Source organism: Scardinius erythrophthalmus, assembly GCF_964197995.2.
Source record: "Scardinius erythrophthalmus genome assembly, chromosome: 3".
Lineage (NCBI taxonomy): Eukaryota > Metazoa > Chordata > Actinopteri > Cypriniformes > Leuciscidae > Scardinius > Scardinius erythrophthalmus.
In genome coordinates, this window is record NC_138223.1 from 42488408 (window position 1) to 42509992 (window position 21585).

Here is a 21585-nt window from a genome sequence, read left to right on the forward strand (position 1 = left end):
AGCTTCCCAAATGATCTTATCCCGTATTAGACCAGTGGATCTGGATTAGTTGCAAAGCACAAATTAAAAACATGTACCGATTAAAGGTATTTTGCTGTAAAGGAATCAAATAATGTTTAAATGGCAATTATGATTATATTACCAGTCTAATATTCCAACCTGCTAGTCATGGAAATGCAACATGCAAACATTTTGTGCTTAGCATCGAGACAAATGATAATCATTAAGGTTTTTGCTTTGCCCCAAATCAGTTTACAACAAGACTTTTGCTTAAAAGGACAAAAAGTTAATAAATAGCTAGTTCGGTTAGCATCCCAAACCTCTCTGTGCCTTGGAAACCAAGGAGCTGACGCTTGACAGTTCAGCTGTACGCGGCCAACTCTGTGTTTCTGCTCTCATGTATTTGGTGACGAGAATTTAGAAACCAAACCTGAGTGTTAAGTGCGTTAGCAGCAGTAGTTTGTCCCATCACAAGACTCCCAGTTCCTGCCAGCACTGGGCAAAAGTGCAGAGCTCGACAAATGTTAACTAACTTGTCTTTAGAACAAAACAGGGACGGGGTTTTTTCATTCTCTGCTGTTTCCACATCATCACACGGGGCGTTTGTTCCCAGGGAATGTGTCTTACAAGCAATCTCTTTCCAGTTAGTCATAGTTTTCTTGTTTAAAACAGAAATTGAGTTGACACCAACGCTGCGCTGGCCGTCATTAGTTCCTCTTTGTTCTCACACAAGAGCTGAACTCCAGTAACCCTCACTTAAGCCAGCAGCGAGAGGTTACTTCAGGTCGTGCTTTATTTCTCCAGTTACCCTGCCTTGTTTGCATGTCTGTCTGGCCTCCAGGGCTTCCTCAGACACCTCGTGATAGCTTACAGGTGACAGATAACAATAGGTCTTTTTTATGGCTAACAGTCGCATACAGATGAATCCTTCTCTAATGAGACCCCTGGATGATGTGGGAAAAGAGACTGTGAGCTCATCCTTTCAGTAAAAAAAATAAATCTTTATTTATTTATTATTTTATATATTTTCGGTAGGGATGCACGATATATCGGCCACCATATCTGTATCGGACGATATATGTTCATTTTTAATCAAATAATGGATTATATCCTTCAGATGGGACACTTCAGATGCGCACTGTTTGCCATGATGGTTTTGAATTGCTTGAAATGTGATTTGAATTACTTCAAAAAGTAAAATACATTTCGGTGCAACGTGCAGCGCAAGTCTGTCATATAGGCAACATAAAATCATAATGAGAACATTATAATTGTGTGCTTGGGACATGGATTTTAAAGGGGTCATATAATGGTACATGCACTTTTACAAGTTGATTGCACTGAAATGTCTGTTGGCAGTGCCTGTACACAACCATCCTATCATGATAAAAATCCATCCAGTGGTTTTGTTTTAATCTCCTTATATGTTTGACCCTCTCTGAAATCAAGCCGTTCGATATTGTGATGTCATAATATCCAACGCCCCTCCCGCTATTGTGATTGACAGCCGTGTTTCAACACAAGACCCGCCCTGAGCGAGCTGTGACAGCTGTCGTCATAGTAGTCCGCCATTGTTGATATGCTGGAGCAGAATGGCGTCTAAGCAATTGTGGTGTTCTGTTCTTAGATGTAATAAGGAACACAGCAGTCATTTGGATGTTCCTAAATCCGAGCCGTTGAAGATGCAGTGGCTGAGTTTTGTTTTTGAAGCGATATGCCCAAAGGATTGACGCGGGGATTCCCTCACGGGGATTCCCCACGATCGTCCATGCTTTCATGTTTGCGCGAATCATTTCACACCAGACAGCTTTACAAACGAGAAAAAGCGGATCGGTACCAACGTGTTCCTGCTGAACCTCCAGAAGATGTGAGTGTAATGTTTTATTAACCTTTATATTAGTATTTATATTAATCTTTGCGAAATTTGCAAACCTTGCTGCAGGCTTCACAATGAATGCATCTAAGGTTTACACTCAGGGTACATTACGGCATGTTTTCTATGTACGACGTTCGCAATATAATTCATAATCCCACGTTTATAATAAACAACACGTGGTTATTGTGTTAGAAACGGTGTACGCACAGAACAGAGGGGCGGGGTGAGCAAAGCTCATTATCATTTAAAGACGCATGCACTGAAACGGTGTGCTGAAAACAGAGCTGTTTTTGACCTGGTAAAATTAGTGTTTTCTTACAATACTAATGAGAATTTTTAATTATAGTATATTACAAACTTTTAATTTAGACCCTAAATAATCATATTAGCTTGTACAAAAATGGCATTATATGACCCCTTTAATGGTTAGACTTTTGTTTTTGTAATCAGGCTCTCAAAAATTATATAAAAATTTCGATTTATCGGCAAATAAAGAGTTATCGGTATCGGTCTACATTTTCATATCTCTGCATCCCTAATTTTTTTATTTTCTTTCTATAGTTTTTATTAATTTGATTTCAGTTTTAGTTTTACTTCTTTAGTATTTCAAGTTAAACTAAAGGACAATGAGAACAACTGGTTTTTACTGGTGTGAGGGCGGAGCAACCTGTCACTCCAAACCACAACCTTCCAATCAATTCCTCACGGACAAAATCAAGTCCTGCCCTACATTTGTTCTTGTTTGAGAAGCCGTTTCACTCGGATATACGACACAATAGGGAAGAAAAGACCATTGCAACTTCTGTTTTATGCCTGTCACGGGTGGTTGAAGCAGATGAGGGAGTAGGATCCATTTGCAGTATTTCTTTATTACACAAACTCAGACTCAGGAAACAAGGCGCAGGAACAGAACAACCAGCAAACAAACATTAAGGATTGACAAAGACTGAACTAGACACACAGGCTTAAATACAAGGGCAAACAAGCTAAACAAGATAACAAGGGGTTGTGGCTAATAGGAAGCACCTGGGAAGACTAATAAACATAACTGGGAGCTGCTAAACATGAAACAAGACAGAAACACAGACTAGACTTATGACAATGCCGCCTTTAAGTTTTAATTTTAACGACAATAACCCTGTTACCGGATATCGGTGTCTAAAAGAACTTAGGTTTGTGATTCATATCGGCTGAGTTCATTCCCTGTTGTAATGAATGGGAAACTGAAGATAAGTAAATGAAGCCGGCAGTAAAGCTCTTTGTGTGTTCACTTCTCAGATGGGTTGATGATGGTGATTTTGGGAATTGCACATGACAAAGGTGTTTACAGCCCTGTGAATCATATTAACTCATCATTTACAAACCTGACTGACTATAACCCTTCCACGCAAACGTTCAAACAAGCACTTATGTAACACTGCGTGAAACCATCCATTTATTTCAGAATGAAAACACTCTCATCAGCATCATGCCATCATTCTCATTACCCATTTTTCCCACATGCATCCATTAATGCGATGGAAATGTCAGAAAGCAGTTTATTATGGTCTTTTGTCCTCTTGAGTTGTCTTTCGGTTTCATCAGGAGGATGACCGATAGTAACCTCGTCCTCGGCAGGCAGGCATGCGTGAGCGTGTTACAGCAGCGTCTCTGTTCAGCTTGTCGGGCAAGATACGCTTTTCACAATACTCCCTTGCATTCCTCTCCAAGCACATGATGACCCTAAAAACACTTACATTTATCCTCTATTTTTACGCTTTTGTTTCTTAGCTTCAATGCACTAATAACCTGTCTAGGCCGCTATGTTTGTGGAAAACAAAATGAGAATTTTTAATAAATATTCATGCAACTTTTTTACAGTCTGCCATAGTCTCTGTATAGTGACTCAAAAATACAATAAAAGTTTCATGTACAATATCCCAGTGGAACAGACTGAAATATAAGTCATTATTCACTGAAAGTGAATGCAAATAAGAATTATAAACGAATAACAACTTACATTTAATTTGTTCCTCACACAAAGCTTTTGTGTGGCTTTACAAGACTGGAAGTATCACGCAAATTTCTCTTTTTGTGTTTCACATTAAAAAACAACATATATCATGACATATGGGTGAGGAAATAATGACAGAATAAAAATAAAGAATAACGATTGCGCAATTCAGACATCCAGAAGAAATAAGCATGTATTATTATGTTTGGGTTTAGTTAGCTTCATAACACCCTTCAGCTGACGGTGACAACACTTCATAACAATTACTCCTGGTGACACATAGAGGTAATGAAGGCCGGCACGTGGACTACACACTTCAGGACTCAAAAACAAGACATTTAGGTTGTATTGGTTTGGACTGGACGAACAAGATCATGTAACAGGACAGCAAGTGTTTGCAATTAATATTAGTCTCACCCTTTCCTGAAGCAGCTGTAACAGTGAATGACGTACTTTGAAGGAACTGAATAAACACAGTCATTATGTCATCCGGTGTGCCTAGATGTTTGCATTTGGTTTCCCATCATCAGACAAACCGCTTCAAGCAATTCTTTAGCATAAGCAAACATTTTGTGACGTTCGACAAGCTCTTCACTTACTTGATAATCAAGGAAATGTGCGTTTTCGATGTGATTAATAACATCAGCCTGTTTTTCTGGTAGACTGTATTGCCTTCGAACCACTTCAAGCTTCAAAACTACTTCAAACTGAAATCTTCAAACTTAAAGCTGTTAAAATGACTGGCTAGGCTCTCAAGCAAACATCAAAGTTTGTCTATTGTTGGACACTGTTTTCACAGTATTTTTGATCAAATAACTGCTGCCTTGGTGAGAATAAGAGATTTTCAGACCCCAAACTTTTGAACCCTGGTGTATACAAATATAGATCTTATACTGAAAATGAAGGACTTTTTTTGACTCTCTTAAAGGTGCATTGTTGAATATTTAGGAGGATCTTTTGACAGAAATGCAATATAATATACATAACTATGTTTTCAGTGGTGTATAAAGACCTTTTTATTACCTTAGAATGAGCCATTTCTATCTACATACACCGCGGGTCCCCTTACAGTGAAATGTGTCGACATGTTACAGGAGCCCTAAACGGACAAACACGTTTCGTCACAATGTTGTTCTTCATGCAAAGAAGCTAGCTAAAGTCAGCGAATAAAACGCTGGCACAATGATGAACAAGTAACAATAATATTTGCAATAACATATAATTTTACAAGTAAATATATATTTTTTATTTATCTTTTTAAATAAACCTCGTTGCCTAACTGGCTACTCTCTGCTGTCTCAGACGACGACATATTTTTCTGTCGGCCACCGTAACTTCTGTTGGTTGCAATTTGCAACCTCACCACTAAAATTTACACACTGCACCTTTAAGTGATAAAACTTGTCTCATTGTTTAATGCTTATTCCCAGTTTATCAGTATGAAGAGCTGGCGGGACATGCGCAACGAGATCATGTACCTGACGGGCAACAGCACGCAGTCCCCAAACCACATGTACCAGGCCGTGTCCCGAATCGTCTGCGGGCACCCGGAGGGCGGAGGCCTGAAGATCAAGTCCCTCAACTGGTACGAGGATAACAACTACAAGGCCTTGTTCGGCAGCTACGGCAATGACAACGACAGCGAGCCGGTTTCCGCTTACGACAACTCCTCCAGTGAGCCAAGTCCTAATTCTCTCTTTTTCTTCACTTGTGAATGCAAAATATGTCACGTCCCCTGCTAAATTGTTTAAAAAAACTTGTCATCTCTCCATTAGCGCCCTACTGCAACAACGTGATGAAGGGCCTGGAGTCGAGTCCCATATCGCGCATGATTTGGAGAGCTCTGAAGCCGCTGCTCATGGGAAAGATCTTGTACACCCCCGACACTCCTGCCACCCAGAGGATCATACAAGAGGTCAGGCTCAGTGTTACATGAGCTTATTACTGTATGTTAAACTAGTGTTGACCAGGTTTCTGTGAGTCAAAGATTTGAACTCACACACTCATTCTGTATTATTTTCTATTTTCAATATTTTATTCTAATCATCAGATCATGTCATGATGACACTAGTCATCAGAACTAGTGTTATTTTATTATTATTATTTATATACTAGTGATGTCAAATCGATTAATTGCGATTAATCGCATCTAACAGTTTGTAAATATATATTTATATGTGTGAATGCATGTGTGTGTGTGTGTGTGTGTGTGTGTGTGTATATATATATAAACATACAGTATATATATTATAGAATTACAAACTTTTATGTTAGATATGATTAATCGCGATTAATCGATTTGACAGCACCATTATATACTATTATAGTATTTATTAATGTGTTAAATTACATTTCTATATATATTTTTATTTTATTTTAAGTTTTAGTAATTTTGTTATATGCTTTAGTTTTGTTATATATATATATATTTTTTGCTAGTAAGTTAGTAAGTTTTGTTAGTAAGTTTAGTACTTAAACTTTATTTGAGTTAAATTAGCTGCCAAGGCAACATTTAGGATTTTCTTTAAGGTTTTTCATCTAACATTTATATATTTTAATTCGACTTTATTTAAATGAATGAAAATATAACAAAATGCAAAAATATTTATATATTTCCTGAAAAAGTTGTGTATTGTGTACTGTATTGTGGACACTTGTTGATGCTTTTCACTGCACAATATTTTAAAAAAACCTTTTAAATTATTGATAAAATTATCAAATAAACTTCATTTAATATCATTGAAAGATATGCAAGAACAATTTAAATTCATCCACCAAAATAATTTCGAGTATTCAAGCAGAAACCTGTAGATCAAGATTTTGAATATCATGAGAAATAGTATGTCCATATTTGAGCAAATATCTGAAGTATATATACAATATTTTTTTTATATATTTTGTATGATATCCATACAATATATATATATCCATATTCCAGCAATCCCCAGCAGTACCTTAAGGTCTGGAAGGCCTGTGTCTAGAAGACCATCCTAAAGCCGGGCTCAGACTACAGGAGTTTCAGGTCGATTTATGCCCGAAAAAATCGCGTCCAGGGCATCAATCGGTTCAGATGTTTGGCCCAGATTAACTGGTAAAGTGATACGGTTACAGATCAACAGATCTTAAACCTCCCGATCTGCTGGCGGACACATCGGGGTCGCCCCGACAATATCAAACATGTTTGATATTTAGGATTTTAAATTGGGATGATTACGACTGTGATTACGTCAGTGCTTCCATAATAGACAATGAGAGATAAGTCTACAAGGAGACAGAAGTGACGAACTTTTGAAATGGCGACCGCAAAACAACAAGGGTCCGAGATGGAGATTGAGGAACGGCTGGTCGAAATGTACCAACAACACGACTGCCTTTATAACGTCTCCTCATATAATGTCTACAGCAAGTTGCCGCGACACAGTATCCATTTTGTTCGATCACGTGAGGTGCTAAATCTGGCATGATGATCTACAGAGTATCTTGTAGTGTGTGATTCGCCACGATTTTCAAATCTTGTAGTGTGTGCAGGTTTGAGTTTTGAAAGAAGAAAATCGGTGCAGATGTGCGTGATGCAACCAGATTTCACAGTCGGTTAAGATTAAAAACTCCTTAGGTCTGAGCCCGGTTTAACTGTATCTCTTTATTTCTCTCAGGTCAATAAGACGTTTCAAGAGTTCGGCGTGCTCAGGGACCTCGGGGGCATGTGGGAAGAGATGAGACCCAAACTCTGGAGCTTCATGGAAAACAGTGAGGAAATGGACCTTGTGCGGGTGAGTCACACACACACACACAAAAGACACTGTTCCTGTTAGCCTGTTAGTCACCTCTGAGCACATGATTTTGTGAAAGTAGCTCAAATTGTGAACTTCACACTGCCACCTTTTGGAGGTAAGCGGTACTGCGTTTTAACCTCCCTACTGAACTCACATGGCACACAACGTGTGGCGCTCTGCGGGATGCATTCTTAGTAGTGGAGATCTTCAAACCCTTGGAGTATTCAAAGGACTTATTTGTGCCTAATCGAATGAAAAAGTGTGTTAGGTTGGGAGTTTTGCTGTCATAGGCACAAAATGCATGACTCCATTCATGTCACATTTCTATGTGCATGACTTTCATGCGGGGTCGTGCAAAAAAATTGCATAAATAAATAAATGAATACAAATGTAGGTTAAAATAAATAAAGTGAATGCATAATACATCTAACAGTACAATATAATAATGAGTATAAATAATTAAACTTAACAAAAAATAAATATTTTCCAAATAATATTTTACATTATGACATTTATGATCTTTATAATATTCATTTTTAACAGTATATATAGTATTCAGGTATAAGTGTGTGATACAATTAAAAAAATATATTTGATTTCATAGTTTTGTTGACATTTTGTTTTTGTTTATATTTATTGATGCAGTAGATTAAAATAAAATAAATAAACATTAGAATAAAATAAACAAATAAATAATACATATAACAGTACAATGAGTAGAAAAAAACAAATATTTTTAGACATCTTTGATATACATTTTTCACAGTATGAAGTATAAGTACATGTGTGTATAAAAATATTATTATGTCAGTTTTGTTTACATTTTGTCTTTTTGTTACATTTATTGATTCACTAAATTATAATACCAGAAGCAGTGTGTCTTTTACAGCTACATTAGCTACGTAATATTTTTTGTATGTATCGATTAAGTGAATGAAATTTTTCCTAAACAGACGCTCCTCCAGAACAACGCTAGCGCTCGCTTCTTTAATGCCAAGCTGAGCGGGACAGACTGGCGCGTGGAGGATGTGTCCAGCTTCTTGTCCAAGGCTTCAGAGGACAAGCGTCCTCATGGGACGGCGTACACCTGGAGAGAGGCGTTCAACGAGACGGATCAGGCCATCCAAACCATCTCTCGGTTCATGGAGGTACACATATGCACAAACCAAACTCCATTCATCCATCTAGGAATTTTCTCAGTTGAACACAAGGGCTTGATCTCATTATATGTGAGCATGGATTACATCTAGGCCTTTAAAACTGCATCAGCAGGATTATGTGGGCATCTTGTGATCTGCTAATCAATTTAATGTTTCTAAGAAAACCGAATCCACGCTTTAAGTGCCTGTCTTATTTTTCTGGGTCAGTGTGTCGCCCTGTCAGAAAGAAACAGTTCTCAGTTCTCCACTGAATTACAGTAACAAATCAATTATGCCGCACTCCAACAGAAAACCACCAAAACAAGTAATTCCAGTCTAAAGTCAGATGGATTGACTGATTATTTTGTGATTTAGGGCCACATTTACTAACAGCTTTTGCGTTAAAAAACGACTGTCAGGATTTACTAAAGATACGCAGTGCAAAATTAGCTTTGAAAAGGCGTGGGCAAGGTTTTTTTTTTTATTGCATATGCATTTGTAGGACTTTCCCTTTCAGACGCAAACTTTATGGGAGGAGAGTATTTAAATTAATCATGCAAGGTGATTTACTAAGGTTTGCGCTAGTCAATTTACTGGTATTTGCGCCATTATTTAACGCCAAAAAAAGCCTGTTTTTTAAACCAGATGCATTATGGAAATGATCCGACTGTGTCTGTGTTTTAATATGCGTGCCGATTTCCACTCCCATCTGCACTTTTATGGGATTTAGTTGGGGGGAAATTGGTCCAGATTATTTGATTGCCAGAATTGAGGATCACTGATTTAACCTGACCCTGACTTCTTTCTGATGAACTTTTCAATTTCCTCCCCTGAAGTGTGTGAACTTGGATAAGTTGGAGCCGGTGGCTAATGAAGAACGCTTGGTAAACAAGTCCATGCATCTGCTGGACGACCGCAAGTTCTGGGCTGGAATAGTGTTTCCTGACATGCAGTCCAACACGTCTGATCTGCCGCCCCACATCAACTACAAGATACGCATGGACATCGATAATGTGGAGCGCACTAACAAGATCAAGGATGGGTATGATAGGCTACGTTTTTCTAATCATGCTACGAATTCGTCCGTACAGCTTCCGTATGGAGAAAATTAATGATGTGATGTGATGTTTGCCGTAGATATTGGGATCCCGGTCCTCGAGCGGACCCGTTTGAGGATATGCGGTACATCTGGGGTGGCTTCTCTTACCTGCAGGACGTGATTGAACACGGGATCATACGCGCTCTGACCGGAAGCAAGGAGAAAACTGGAGTTTACATCCAGCAGATGCCTTATCCCTGCTATGTGGACGACGTGTAAGAAATATCATAATGCAGCCTTTACATTAAATTAGTACTCTGTACATTCATGATCAGGTTCAGAAAAAAACAAGTGAGGGACCCCATCCGTAAAATTGCGAAGAGATCTATATTTGTAATATTTATATATATTTGTAATATTTTTATATTCAATATTTAATTTTTATTAATTCATTCAAAGGCAGCTAACTACTAAGTTGTCATACCAACTGAAATAAGTGATGTTGCTAACCGAAGAATGTGATACTATAATCATAAAATTACAAATATTGTCACAAGAATGCTAAATTATTCACTACTTTGAGCTTGTTTGCCCTAAACGAGGTATCTTAGCAGATATCTTTTGGATATCGTTCGTGCTGAAGGCGTAACCCACCCTGTCTCCTCTTCCCTAGTTTTCTGCGGATAATGAGCCGCTCCATGCCTCTGTTCATGACCCTGGCCTGGATGTACTCGGTGGCCATCATCATCAAGGGTGTGGTGTACGAGAAGGAAGCACGGCTCAAGGAGACCATGAGGATTATGGGTTTGGATAATGGGATCTTGTGGCTGAGCTGGTTCATCAGTAGTCTGATACCACTGCTCATCAGCGCCGCCCTACTGGTGCTCATCCTGAAGGTGTGCATTGCTCCGTTCCTATAGTAAAAATATAACCCTAACAACAACAACTCAAGATGGTTTTGTTTCTCGTATTGTGCTCAGATGGGGAATCTCCTGCCGTACAGTGACCCTGGCGTAGTCTACTTGTTCCTGGCCTCCTTTGCTGTTGTGACCATCATGCAGTGTTTCTTGATCAGCACGCTTTTCTCGCGCGCTAACCTCGCCGCGGCCTGCGGAGGCATCATATACTTCACCCTCTACCTTCCCTATGTGCTGTGCGTGGCCTGGCAGGATTACGTGGGCTTTGGCGCCAAAGTAGTTGCGGTGAGTGTGAATAATGTGAATGTTATACATCTGCTCAGCAATGACCCATGCCGTGGACCCCCAACTATGATCATCCTCATGTGAGGCATCTATATAGTTTCTTGTATATAAGACCTAATATATAGTGTGAAAAATTAAAGGGATGGTTTCGAGTAAAATCAACCTAGGTTCCTTTGCACCTTGACATTGAGCCAAACACCCCCCCAGAGGCTTTTTTTCCCTTGGTTGAACATTGCGATGCATAAGGATTTTAATCTGAACCATCTCTTTATATAATAAAATGTCTAGATTTGGAAAATATTTATTTACTTTCTTCATTATAATGTAATTTGAATTTGTTTATTTTAATCTAGTTTTTATTTATTTACTTATTTTAATAGCATTTATGTTTATTAATTATATTCTATCATTTACTTATTTATTTTAATAACATTATTTATTTACTTATTTTAACCTAATTTTTCTTATTTATTTGAATCCATTTATTTATTTATTTATTTATTTTAATTGTTTAATTAAAATATTTATTTTCTATTCTGTTCAATTAAGTAAATTTTCTACTCATTATAGTACTGTATTTATTTACTTTTTTATGTATTCATTTAAATCTAATATATATTTATTTATTACAGTACATGTTTTATTTATTTATTTATTTATTGACTTATATAACCTAATATTTCTTTACTTATTTATACTTATTTAATCTATATTTTAATAATTAATTTGAATCTAAGTATTATTTACATAATTATTTTAATCTATTTTTTTATCAAAAGATTTATTTTCTATGTAGTTAAATTTATTTTAAGTATTTTCTACTCATTATATTACTGCCCTGTTAGATGTATTATTTATTGACTTATTTATTTTAATTTAATATTTATTTTTAAATAAATATGATTATTATTTTTTTTATTATTTTTTTTAAATAACCCTGTGCCCTGTGCTGTGTATGTGTGTTTGACCCGATGCACTGAAGGCCTCTGCCTGTCTCTCCTCAGAGCCTCTTGTCTCCGGTGGCGTTCGGCTTCGGCTGCGAGTACTTCGCTCTGTTCGAGGAGCAGGGAGTGGGAATACAGTGGAGTAACCTTCTCTCCAGCCCCATGCAGGAGGACAGCTACAGCCTCACCACCTCCATCTCACTCATGCTCTTCGATGCTGTGCTCTACGCCATCATGACCTGGTACATTGAAGCGGTGTTTCCAGGTTAGTGGCATTTGGTTAATATTGCAAGATATTGGATGGCTTTGTGAGGTTTCTAATGGTGTAAAAAATGTCAATCTCACAGGACAATTTGGCATCCCACGTCCCTGGTACTTCCCTTTCACCAAGTCCTACTGGTGTGGAGAGAAGTGTGGTTGGATTACAGCAGCGCCGACCAACAATAAAGAAAATGCTGAAGGTATAAAAATCTTGGTTGTGTTCATTATTTTTGACAGTACTGAACTTGGTTCAGAAGAATATGTTTAACCAAAAGCTATTAGATGTGCGCACTGTAAAATCTAAATATTGAGTGTAAACGCTGACATGTGCTGTTTGATTTATCTTCTAGCTGTATGCATCGAAGAGGAACCAGCCCACCTGGATCCAGGTGTTTACATCGAGAACTTGGTGAAGGTCTACAGCAATGGCAAACTGGCAGTGGATGGTTTGACTCTAGGTTTTTACGAGGGTCAGATCACCTCCTTTCTGGGCCACAATGGCGCTGGAAAAACCACAACCATGTAAGACAACTCAACACAAGATCTTAACAACATCTGATGCTAGTAACGTGCTTAATGTAATAAGATAAGCTCAATATTTCTTGCTCTCTTAGGTCTATCCTCACTGGCCTGTTCCCACCCACCTCGGGCACTGCTTATATCCAGGGCAAAGACATCCGCACCGATCTGAACGCTATACGTCAAAACCTGGGCGTGTGTCCGCAGCATAACGTCCTCTTTAGCATGTACGATGCCACCAAAAACACATTTTAGAAGTCAGTTGTTCTGTGCATGTGACAAATTAAAAGCTTACTAGCTCTAGATTTAGACTGTGTTCTCGTCTGTGTGTTTTAGGCTCACCGTGGAGGAACACATCTGGTTTTATGCACGTCTGAAGGGTTTGCCTGAGGAGAAGGTGAAATCGGAGATGGAGCAGATCTTGATGGACCTCGGCCTGCCTCATAAAAGCAAATCTCGCACAAACCAGCTCTCAGGTGCGGAAATTATGAGATTTTGCTGTACCATTTATACAATCTTTAGTGTTTCCATATATGCTCACCAAGGCTGCATTCATTTAATGAAAAATACAGTGATAATATTGTGAAATATTATTACTTTTTAATATATGTTAAAATGTAATTTATTCCTGTGATCAAAGCTGAATTTTCAGCATCATTACTCCAGTCTTCAGTGTCACATGATCCTTCAGAAATCACTCTAATATGATGATTTGATGCTCAAGAAACATTTCTCATTATTATCAATGTTGAAAACAGTTGTGCTGCTTCATATTTTTTCAGGATTGTTTGATGAATAGAAATTTCAAAAGAACAGCATTTATTTGAAAGTTAACTTTTTTGAACATTATAAATGTCTTGATCAGTGATCAATTTAATGCCTCCTTGCTAAATAAAAGGGTTAATTTTTTTAAAGGCCCCCAAAATTTTTATGTTAGTGTATCAACCATGTTTTAAATTTCCATCAAAAACATCTGTATTATGATAGGAAAATACTAGGATGAAACAGTAACAGAACTAACCGTTATGGTCCATATAGGAGGAATGCAGAGAAAGTTATCAGTTGCGCTGGCGTTCGTTGGAGGCTCAAAGGTTGTGATCCTGGATGAACCGACCGCTGGAGTCGATCCTTACGCTCGCCGTGGGATCTGGGACCTGCTGCTGAAGTATCGTCCAGGTACAGGCCGATTCTGTCCAACCCAACGTTGTCATGATGTTCTTCCCAAAACGTTCCTTTAACCCATGTCATTTTTCCTTCAGGTCGCACGATCATCCTGTCCACCCACCACATGGACGAAGCTGATATCCTGGGGGATCGTATCGCCATCATCTCCCATGGGAAGCTGTGCTGTGTGGGTTCCTCTCTGTTCCTGAAGACCCAGCTGGGAACGGGATACTACCTGACGCTGGTGAAGAAAGACTTCGATCTCTCCGCAAGCTCCTGCCGCACCTCCAACAGCACCGTCTCCTATTCCAAAGCAAGCCTCAAGAAGGTAGGAATGGTTTTTAATGTACATTCTGGCTATAAAGGAGTGGGTAATCTTCATATTTATATTATTGCTCTCTCCATCTGAAAACTTCATATTTTGTGATTTCCTTTGTCTCTGTAGGAGGACACCGTATCGGAGAGCAGTTCTGATGCTGGGCTTGGCAGCGACCATGAAAGCGAAACCACCACCATAGGTATTTATCAGGGTTATTATTGTTATAGTGATAGTAATAGTTCACCCAAAAATAAAAAATCTGTCATCACTTACTCACCCTCAAATTGTTCCAAACCTGTATGAGTTTCTTTCTTCTGTTGAACACAAAAGAAGATATGTTAAAGAATGTTGGTAACCAGACAGTTGACCACAAAACTCTTTACAGATATTTAAGACTGTGCTTAGAAGGATACTCAAAAAAACAGCCATTTAAAAAAGATAATACTAAATAACACTGGTATAAAGTTAATACACTTTTAAAGGGATAGTTCACCCCAAAAATTGAAAGTTCTTTCATTATTTACCATCATGTTGTTCCAAACTCATTTGTTTCTAGTCATATATGGTTTTTAATGCTTTCTCAACTCTTTCCATATTCCAGATGTCTCCCTGATCTCCAATGTGATTTTCAAGCACGTCCCTTCAGCCAGACTAGTTGAAGATATGGGTCATGAGATCATGTACGTTCTGCCTTACGAGTCTGCCAAAGCTGGAGAGTTCGTGGAGCTCTTCCATGAGATCGACGACCGGCTCACCGACCTCGGCATTTCCAGCTATGGCATCTCCGACACCACACTGGAAGAGGTACCATTACTGAATAAACCAAATATCTCTTCATTTAATTCCGTTCATTCCATGCAAGGATGTGAATATAACTGGTTTGTGTTTGTGATTATTATGAGCAGATATTCCTCAAAGTGGCAGAAGACAGCGGTGTCGATGTTGAAATCTCAGGTACAACCGAACACATTTCTCTTTGTATTGGATAGTGTCTTTGGAAGCACGTAGAGTTACTATGTTTTTCCCATTATGTTGTCGATCAGATGGAACTCTACCAGCACGCAGGAACCGCAGACACGCTTTTGGGGACCATCAGAGCTGCCTGAAGCCTTTTACTGAAGACGACTTTGATCTCAATGACTCAGAAGGTGATCCAGGTAGTTACTTTACCCATCCTTCATCCATCACACTTATTTTAAATATGTATTTTGAGTTCTGAACCATCATCTCATGTCTTATATGAAAAATATAGCTTGGCAATAGATTGAATATTTACTATATTTTGACTTAATTTTGAAATATTATAAATACCTAAGTATCATGGTAAATATTTTCAATATTCATTTGGAGTACAAAAGTTTGGAATAATTCCTTTTTTTTACAGTAAAAACAGTACAATTGTGAAATATTATTACAGTTCAAAATAAATATTTAAATGTGAATAAATGTTAAAGTAAAATGACATTTATTCCTGTGATCAAAGCTGAATTTTCAGCATCATTACTCAAATCTTCAGTCACATGATCCTTCAGAAATCATTCTAATATGATGATTTGATGAAAAAACAACATTATCAATGTTGAAAATTGATAATGCAGCTTCATATTTTTGTGGAAACCGTAATACATTTTTGAGGATTTTTTGATGAATATGAAGGAAAAAAGCAGATTTTATTTCTATTAGAAATCTTAAAATAATATACAGTATAAAATGTATTATAAATGTCTTTCTTTTTTTAAATGACCCCAAACTTTTTAACTATGGTATAAATAGATACATATTATATTTATTGCTATATACTCTTACACATATTCTGATCACACTTTAGATTAGGATCCAATTCTCACTATTAACTACAACTTTCGCCTCAAACTCCTGATTACTGCTTATTAATAGTTAGTAAGGTAGTTGTTACGTTTGGTATTGGGTAGACTTAGGGATGTGGAATATGTTCATGCAGAATAAGTTATTAATATGTGCTTTATAAGTACTAATAAACAGCCAGTATCCTAGTAATATGCATGCTAATAAGCAACTGTTAATAGTGAGAATTGGACCCTGAACTAAAGTGTTACCCATATTGTTTGTGCTTATTTACTGGAAGACAATGTCATATGAAAAAAAAAACATTTTTCTTTTGGTGCACCTGCAGAATCACGTGAGACGGACTGGTTGGGCGGCGCTGATGGGAAAGGCTCGTACCAGGTGAAGGGCTGGAGTCTGAAGAGACAGCAGTTCGTGGCTTTGCTCTGGAAACGCTTCCTGTACGCCCGACGTTCCCGGAAAGGTTTCTTTGCTCAGGTATGTTGTTCATGTAATATTTCATTTTAAGATTTTCCTGTGTTGTCTGTTTGCAATTCCTAATTATGTCCTTATTAAGTCCTGAAAAAAGTAGTCCTAATTAAAACGTATCATTCCAGATCGTTCTTCCGGCTGTGTTCGTGTGCATCGCCCTGGTCTTCAGTCTCATTGTCCCTCCGTTTGGAAAGTATCCCAGTCTCGCTCTGGAGCCCAGCATGTATGAGGAGCAGTTCGCCTTCTTCAGGTACACGCTACCATCCACACACTTGAGTCTGAGGTTTGATTCCCATGAGTCTTTGAGAGTCTAATGATTGGTTTCTCGCTACAGCAATGATGCACCAGAGGACAGGCAAACAAACAGCTTACTTGAAGCTCTGATGGACAGTCCAGCTTACAACGAACAATGCACAGATCAGCAGAACGATGTGTGAGTCCTCAAACCTTTTCCTCATATCGCTTTGTTGTATTGTAAATTAAAAAGAGCAGCTGGCATTCTCAGAAAGAAATATTAATGATTACATTCACAGTTTACACTGGAACGGTAACCCAAAAAATTATAACATCTAAATTAACTGGTTTTATTTAAGCCAAAAATATAATTTAGCATCATTGAATCAACCTAAATACATTCATTTATAACAACAACATTTATTTTTATGGGTTTAAATCACTTAAAAAGGTTACCACTTTTTACAGTGTAGAAGATGCTTCTGTTTCATTTTATTCATAATCGACTTTGAAAATTCCTATAATTAAAATCCTCGTTTTTTTATTTCGATCGTTTCTATAGAGAGATCATATATACGTACATCTGATTATCCATTAAGTTGAAAAAGTTTTACATTTGTGAATTTAAATTTTATTTTTATAATTTAATATAGTGTGCAATTTGAAAACATTTTTATGAATAATTATTTATTAATCATTAAATATTTATTTATTTATGTTTTTTTTTTTGTGAAACAGTAGCAAATCATGTCCGATTAAAGATGGAGAGTGGGAGGTTCCCGAGATTCCCGAGACCGTTCAGGACATTTTCCTAAATGGGAACTGGAGTATGGAAAACCCATCGCCTCTCTGCGAGTGCAGTTGCGAAGGAAGGAAAAAGATGCTTCCGGAGTGTCCGCCTGGAGCAGGAGGTCTGCCGCCCCCTCAGGTAGACATATTCCCCAAATATTGTACTTCTTCAATTGCGCTATTATTTTTTATTTGTATCATTATGTTTCAGTGACAGCACAACAAAGTGTTCATTGGCTTTTTCTTCTGATATTCCCTAGATTAAAGTCACCGCTGATGAAACCTTGCAGAATCTGACTGGCAGAAATATGTCAGACTACTTGGTGAAAACATACGCACAGATTATTGGGAAAAGGTGGGTTAAGCAAATCCAGAAATAAAGCGTTCCTGGTTTTCATTCTCATGGCAGCGCTTTAACTCGGTCTTGTTTTGTCTGTTCAGCTTGAAGAACAAGCTCTGGGTCAACGAATTCAGGTATGCACTTCAGATTTGAAATTGATGAGGAAAATAATAATAATGCAGGGTTGGACTTGAACCTCAAATCTCTTTCTCATTGGCTGTCCTACAGGTATGGTGGATTCTCATTGGGGGCCAGAAGCTCACAGGCCCTCCCCCCTGGCGATGAGATCACCGATGCCATCTCTCACATTCGTAAACGCTTCAGTCTTGAAACGGTATGTCTAACTTTGTCGCCCACGCTCATGTTTACGATGTTTGAACATAAACTATGGCCCATATTGGAGTCAGTTGTTGCCCAATGTTTGGGATTCACTTGCCTTAACCCTGTCTTTGTTTTGCAACCCAAAGGGTACCGCAACTGACCGCTTTCTGGGAAGCCTGTCGATTTTTATCCATGGGCTCGATACCAAGAACAATGTAAAGGTGTGTACACTGCATTCTGCGCTGGATGTGTTTCTCTGAGCATAGAGACATGTGTAGATGTCCTAGTCATGAGAGCTTGCACTCTTTATACAAGCTGGGAAAGAAAGGCGTTAAAAGACTAACAAGTGCTTGATTGTGTAAATGTATCTTGGCACGAGTGTTTTGGCAACACTATTTCTGCACAGCTTAAGTTATTGTCCAAGAGAAAATCGGCTAAACTTAAGATGTCATTATATAATTGTTATTGTAAGGTATTTATGTCTTTACTTTAAGATTTTTAATGACTTAAATGATTTTTTATATATAAATAATGGCAATATATGTATTGTTGTACATGTTGTATGTATGTATATATATATATTAATATATATATATATATATAATTGTTATTATTTTAAGTTGTTTATGGACTTTATTATATCTTTATTATATTTTAATTAACATTATATATATATATATATATATATATATATATATATATATATATATATATATATATATAGTTTTTTAATTACTAATATTGAACCTAAGACCTAATTACTGTATATAAATGAAGTAAAGAGCTACAAGTTCATCAATAACTTAAAATAAAAATGTATATCTTATGAGTATAAATCCTAGAGGTGAATTGGCACGTTGTAGGCTTTGTTAATGTTGAGGCCAAAGTTATCTATTTTTGTAGATGGAACAGTTTATTATTATGCCAGAACTCATAAACACTGATGATTGCACAATGTCAAGGAGCTTTAAGGGCTTTTGTTGCTCTGTAAGAGCAAGAAGACTGACATGATTGTTTGCTCTTCCAGATCTGGTTCAATAATAAGGGCTGGCACAGTATTGGAGCGTTCCTCAATGTCATGAACAATGCCGTCCTGCGTGCTAATCTGCCCCCCGGCCCGGAGCGCTCCAAGTTCGGCATCAAAGCTTTCAACCATCCGCTCAACCTCACCAAAGAGCAGCTCTCTCAGGTGGCGCTGTAAGTAAATCTGAAAGCACCCTGATCACACACTCAAACCCATGTACATGCGCACAGTCTCGATCTCTGACCTTTGATCCCATCCCATCCCAGAATGACAACCTCAGTCGACGTGCTGGTGTCCATCTGCGTCATATTCGCCATGTCCTTCGTCCCGGCTAGCTTTGTGGTGTTCCTCATCCAGGAGCGAGTGAATAAAGCCAAACACATGCAGTTCATCAGCGGAGTACAGCCCTTCCTCTACTGGCTAGCCAACTTTGTTTGGGACATGGTGAGTATGTTGTAAAATGGTATAATCTTACTCAAAATGAGTTCAAATGGCTTTCGACTGACTACATCTTTGTTCTTTAGTGCAACTACATTGTCCCGGCGACCCTGGTCATCATTATCTTCCTCTGTTTCCAACAAGAGGCCTATGTGTCCTCCACCAATCTTCCTGTTCTTGCTCTCCTGCTGTTGCTCTATGGGTAAGATGGGCTACAAATTGCCTTACTATCTAGTAGGGTGTAACGATGCAGAGAAGTCACAGTTCGGTACGTACCTCAGTTTTGAGATCATGGTTCGATACGAGTTCGGTACAAAAGGAAAACCAACAGATAAGCGTAAGACATCATTGTAAACTATAAAGAGTCTATTTTTATTTGTGTACCTTCACAATAAAAACAAAAAATTGTGCTCTTTTAAAATAAAGAAAGCAAACGAGATGCCGCTTCCTACCATCCCAGTTTCCTTTCTGTGAATTTTGTGGAGCACGTCACAAAAATTAATCAAAACTCAGCGTATATAGGCTAGTAGCAAGCTCTTGCGAGGCATCTGAACTCTTGTTTTGGGTTGGTGCATATATCGTCTCTTCTTCTTCAGTTCTTTTCCCTTTTTTGGTGGTTAGCAAACAGTGTTGCATTGCCGTGCGCGCCCCCTTCTGGATTGGAGTGTGTATCGCCAGTGACTGACTATTCGTCGTCTGACTCTATGCACCGAACCGTGACGGTTCAGGATGAATACATGTACCGTTACACCCCTACTATAGAAAATATTTAAATAGAAAACAGCTCTTTTAAATTGAAATATTTGACAATATTAATGTATTTTTTATCAAATAAACACAGCCTTGGTGACCATAAATCAAACAGAGCAAAAATCTTAATCACCCCAACCGGTTGAGTTGAGTTTTACGTGTGACATCTCCAAAAATATGTCACTAATATGAAAGCTTTGGCCATGTGCATTTCTTTGTGTCCATCTAGGTGGTCCATAACACCCCTGATGTACCCAGCGTCATTCTTCTTTAAGATTCCCAGTACAGCATATGTGGTTTTGACCAGCGTTAACATCCTCATTGGGATAAATGGCAGCGTATCCACATTTGTCCTGGAGCTTTTTGGCAGCAATGTAAGTTCATATTTCTCAGCTGTGCTTGATTTATATATCTTCTAACTAATGTGATCTAATTTGTGATGACAATAGTTCAGCTCAAAAGAAACCCTAAACTAACTGTGGATGTTTCTTGTCATTTTTTATTTCAGGAGATTGGAGGCATCAACGACATCTTGAAGAACGTGTTCCTGATCTTCCCTCACTTCTGTCTGGGCAGAGGTCTCATTGACATGGTGAAGAACCAAGCAATGTCTGACGCACTGGAGAGATTTGGTGTGTACCATTCCCACAAACACATGATTCAGTTTAGCCAATCAAATTCTAATTATTTTTTTAAATAGTAAAATGATCTTTTTAGAATGTCCATTTAGAATTGCTGCTCTAAACGAACGTTCTCAGTACTTCGGCTAACGTTCTGGCAAGGTTCTCTCAAAGTTCTGAGCCAAAGTTCTTTCAGTAACGCTAATAGAACGCTAATCTGTTCAAAGTTATCTGGTCTTTATCAATGTTTAGCACAAACATTATTTAAAAATCGTTTTTCAGAAACATTTTGGTTGGATGTTCGTCTACTGATTTTTATACTATCTAGTATACACTCCTTTTGAAAAGTTTGGTGTGTGATTTATGTTACTACTTGTTTCAGAATGTTCAGAGAACACATTCAAAAGTAACGTTCCCTTAATGTTTGCAAGATGATCAAATGGAACATTCACATAAAACATTTTTAAAATTATGTTTTGAATGGTCAATGTTCACAACATTTTCATAACTTAATGGGAATGTTTTTTTTTTAGTTAAAAGTGTTA

General features: G+C 37.8%; 1 protein-coding gene across 2 annotated transcripts in view; it reads left to right on the forward strand.

Moving 5' to 3' along the window:
- abca1a (ATP-binding cassette, sub-family A (ABC1), member 1A) overlaps positions 1–21585 on the forward strand; it is a 42445-nt gene that overhangs the window by 13825 nt on the left and 7035 nt on the right. The window contains exons 9-40 of one of the 2 annotated variants that reach the window (XM_081362392.1): positions 5300–5543; positions 5645–5784; positions 7523–7639; positions 8596–8790; positions 9618–9823; positions 9919–10095; positions 10494–10716; positions 10801–11022; positions 12027–12231; positions 12314–12427; positions 12578–12749; positions 12842–12973; positions 13083–13222; positions 13785–13922; positions 14006–14238; positions 14356–14428; positions 14831–15033; positions 15135–15183; positions 15273–15386; positions 16382–16530; positions 16650–16774; positions 16859–16957; positions 17497–17686; positions 17808–17902; positions 17989–18021; positions 18116–18221; positions 18355–18429; positions 19236–19405; positions 19499–19676; positions 19757–19872; positions 20650–20794; positions 20929–21052. In XM_081362392.1, the coding sequence (XP_081218518.1) occupies positions 5300–5543; positions 5645–5784; positions 7523–7639; positions 8596–8790; positions 9618–9823; positions 9919–10095; positions 10494–10716; positions 10801–11022; positions 12027–12231; positions 12314–12427; positions 12578–12749; positions 12842–12973; positions 13083–13222; positions 13785–13922; positions 14006–14238; positions 14356–14428; positions 14831–15033; positions 15135–15183; positions 15273–15386; positions 16382–16530; positions 16650–16774; positions 16859–16957; positions 17497–17686; positions 17808–17902; positions 17989–18021; positions 18116–18221; positions 18355–18429; positions 19236–19405; positions 19499–19676; positions 19757–19872; positions 20650–20794; positions 20929–21052 (4702 nt within the window). The remainder of the gene's footprint in view (positions 1–5299; positions 5544–5644; positions 5785–7522; positions 7640–8595; positions 8791–9617; positions 9824–9918; positions 10096–10493; positions 10717–10800; positions 11023–12026; positions 12232–12313; positions 12428–12577; positions 12750–12841; positions 12974–13082; positions 13223–13784; positions 13923–14005; positions 14239–14355; positions 14429–14830; positions 15034–15134; positions 15184–15272; positions 15387–16381; positions 16531–16649; positions 16775–16858; positions 16958–17496; positions 17687–17807; positions 17903–17988; positions 18022–18115; positions 18222–18354; positions 18430–19235; positions 19406–19498; positions 19677–19756; positions 19873–20649; positions 20795–20928; positions 21053–21585) is intronic. The other variant, XM_081362393.1, reaches the window with a different exon arrangement.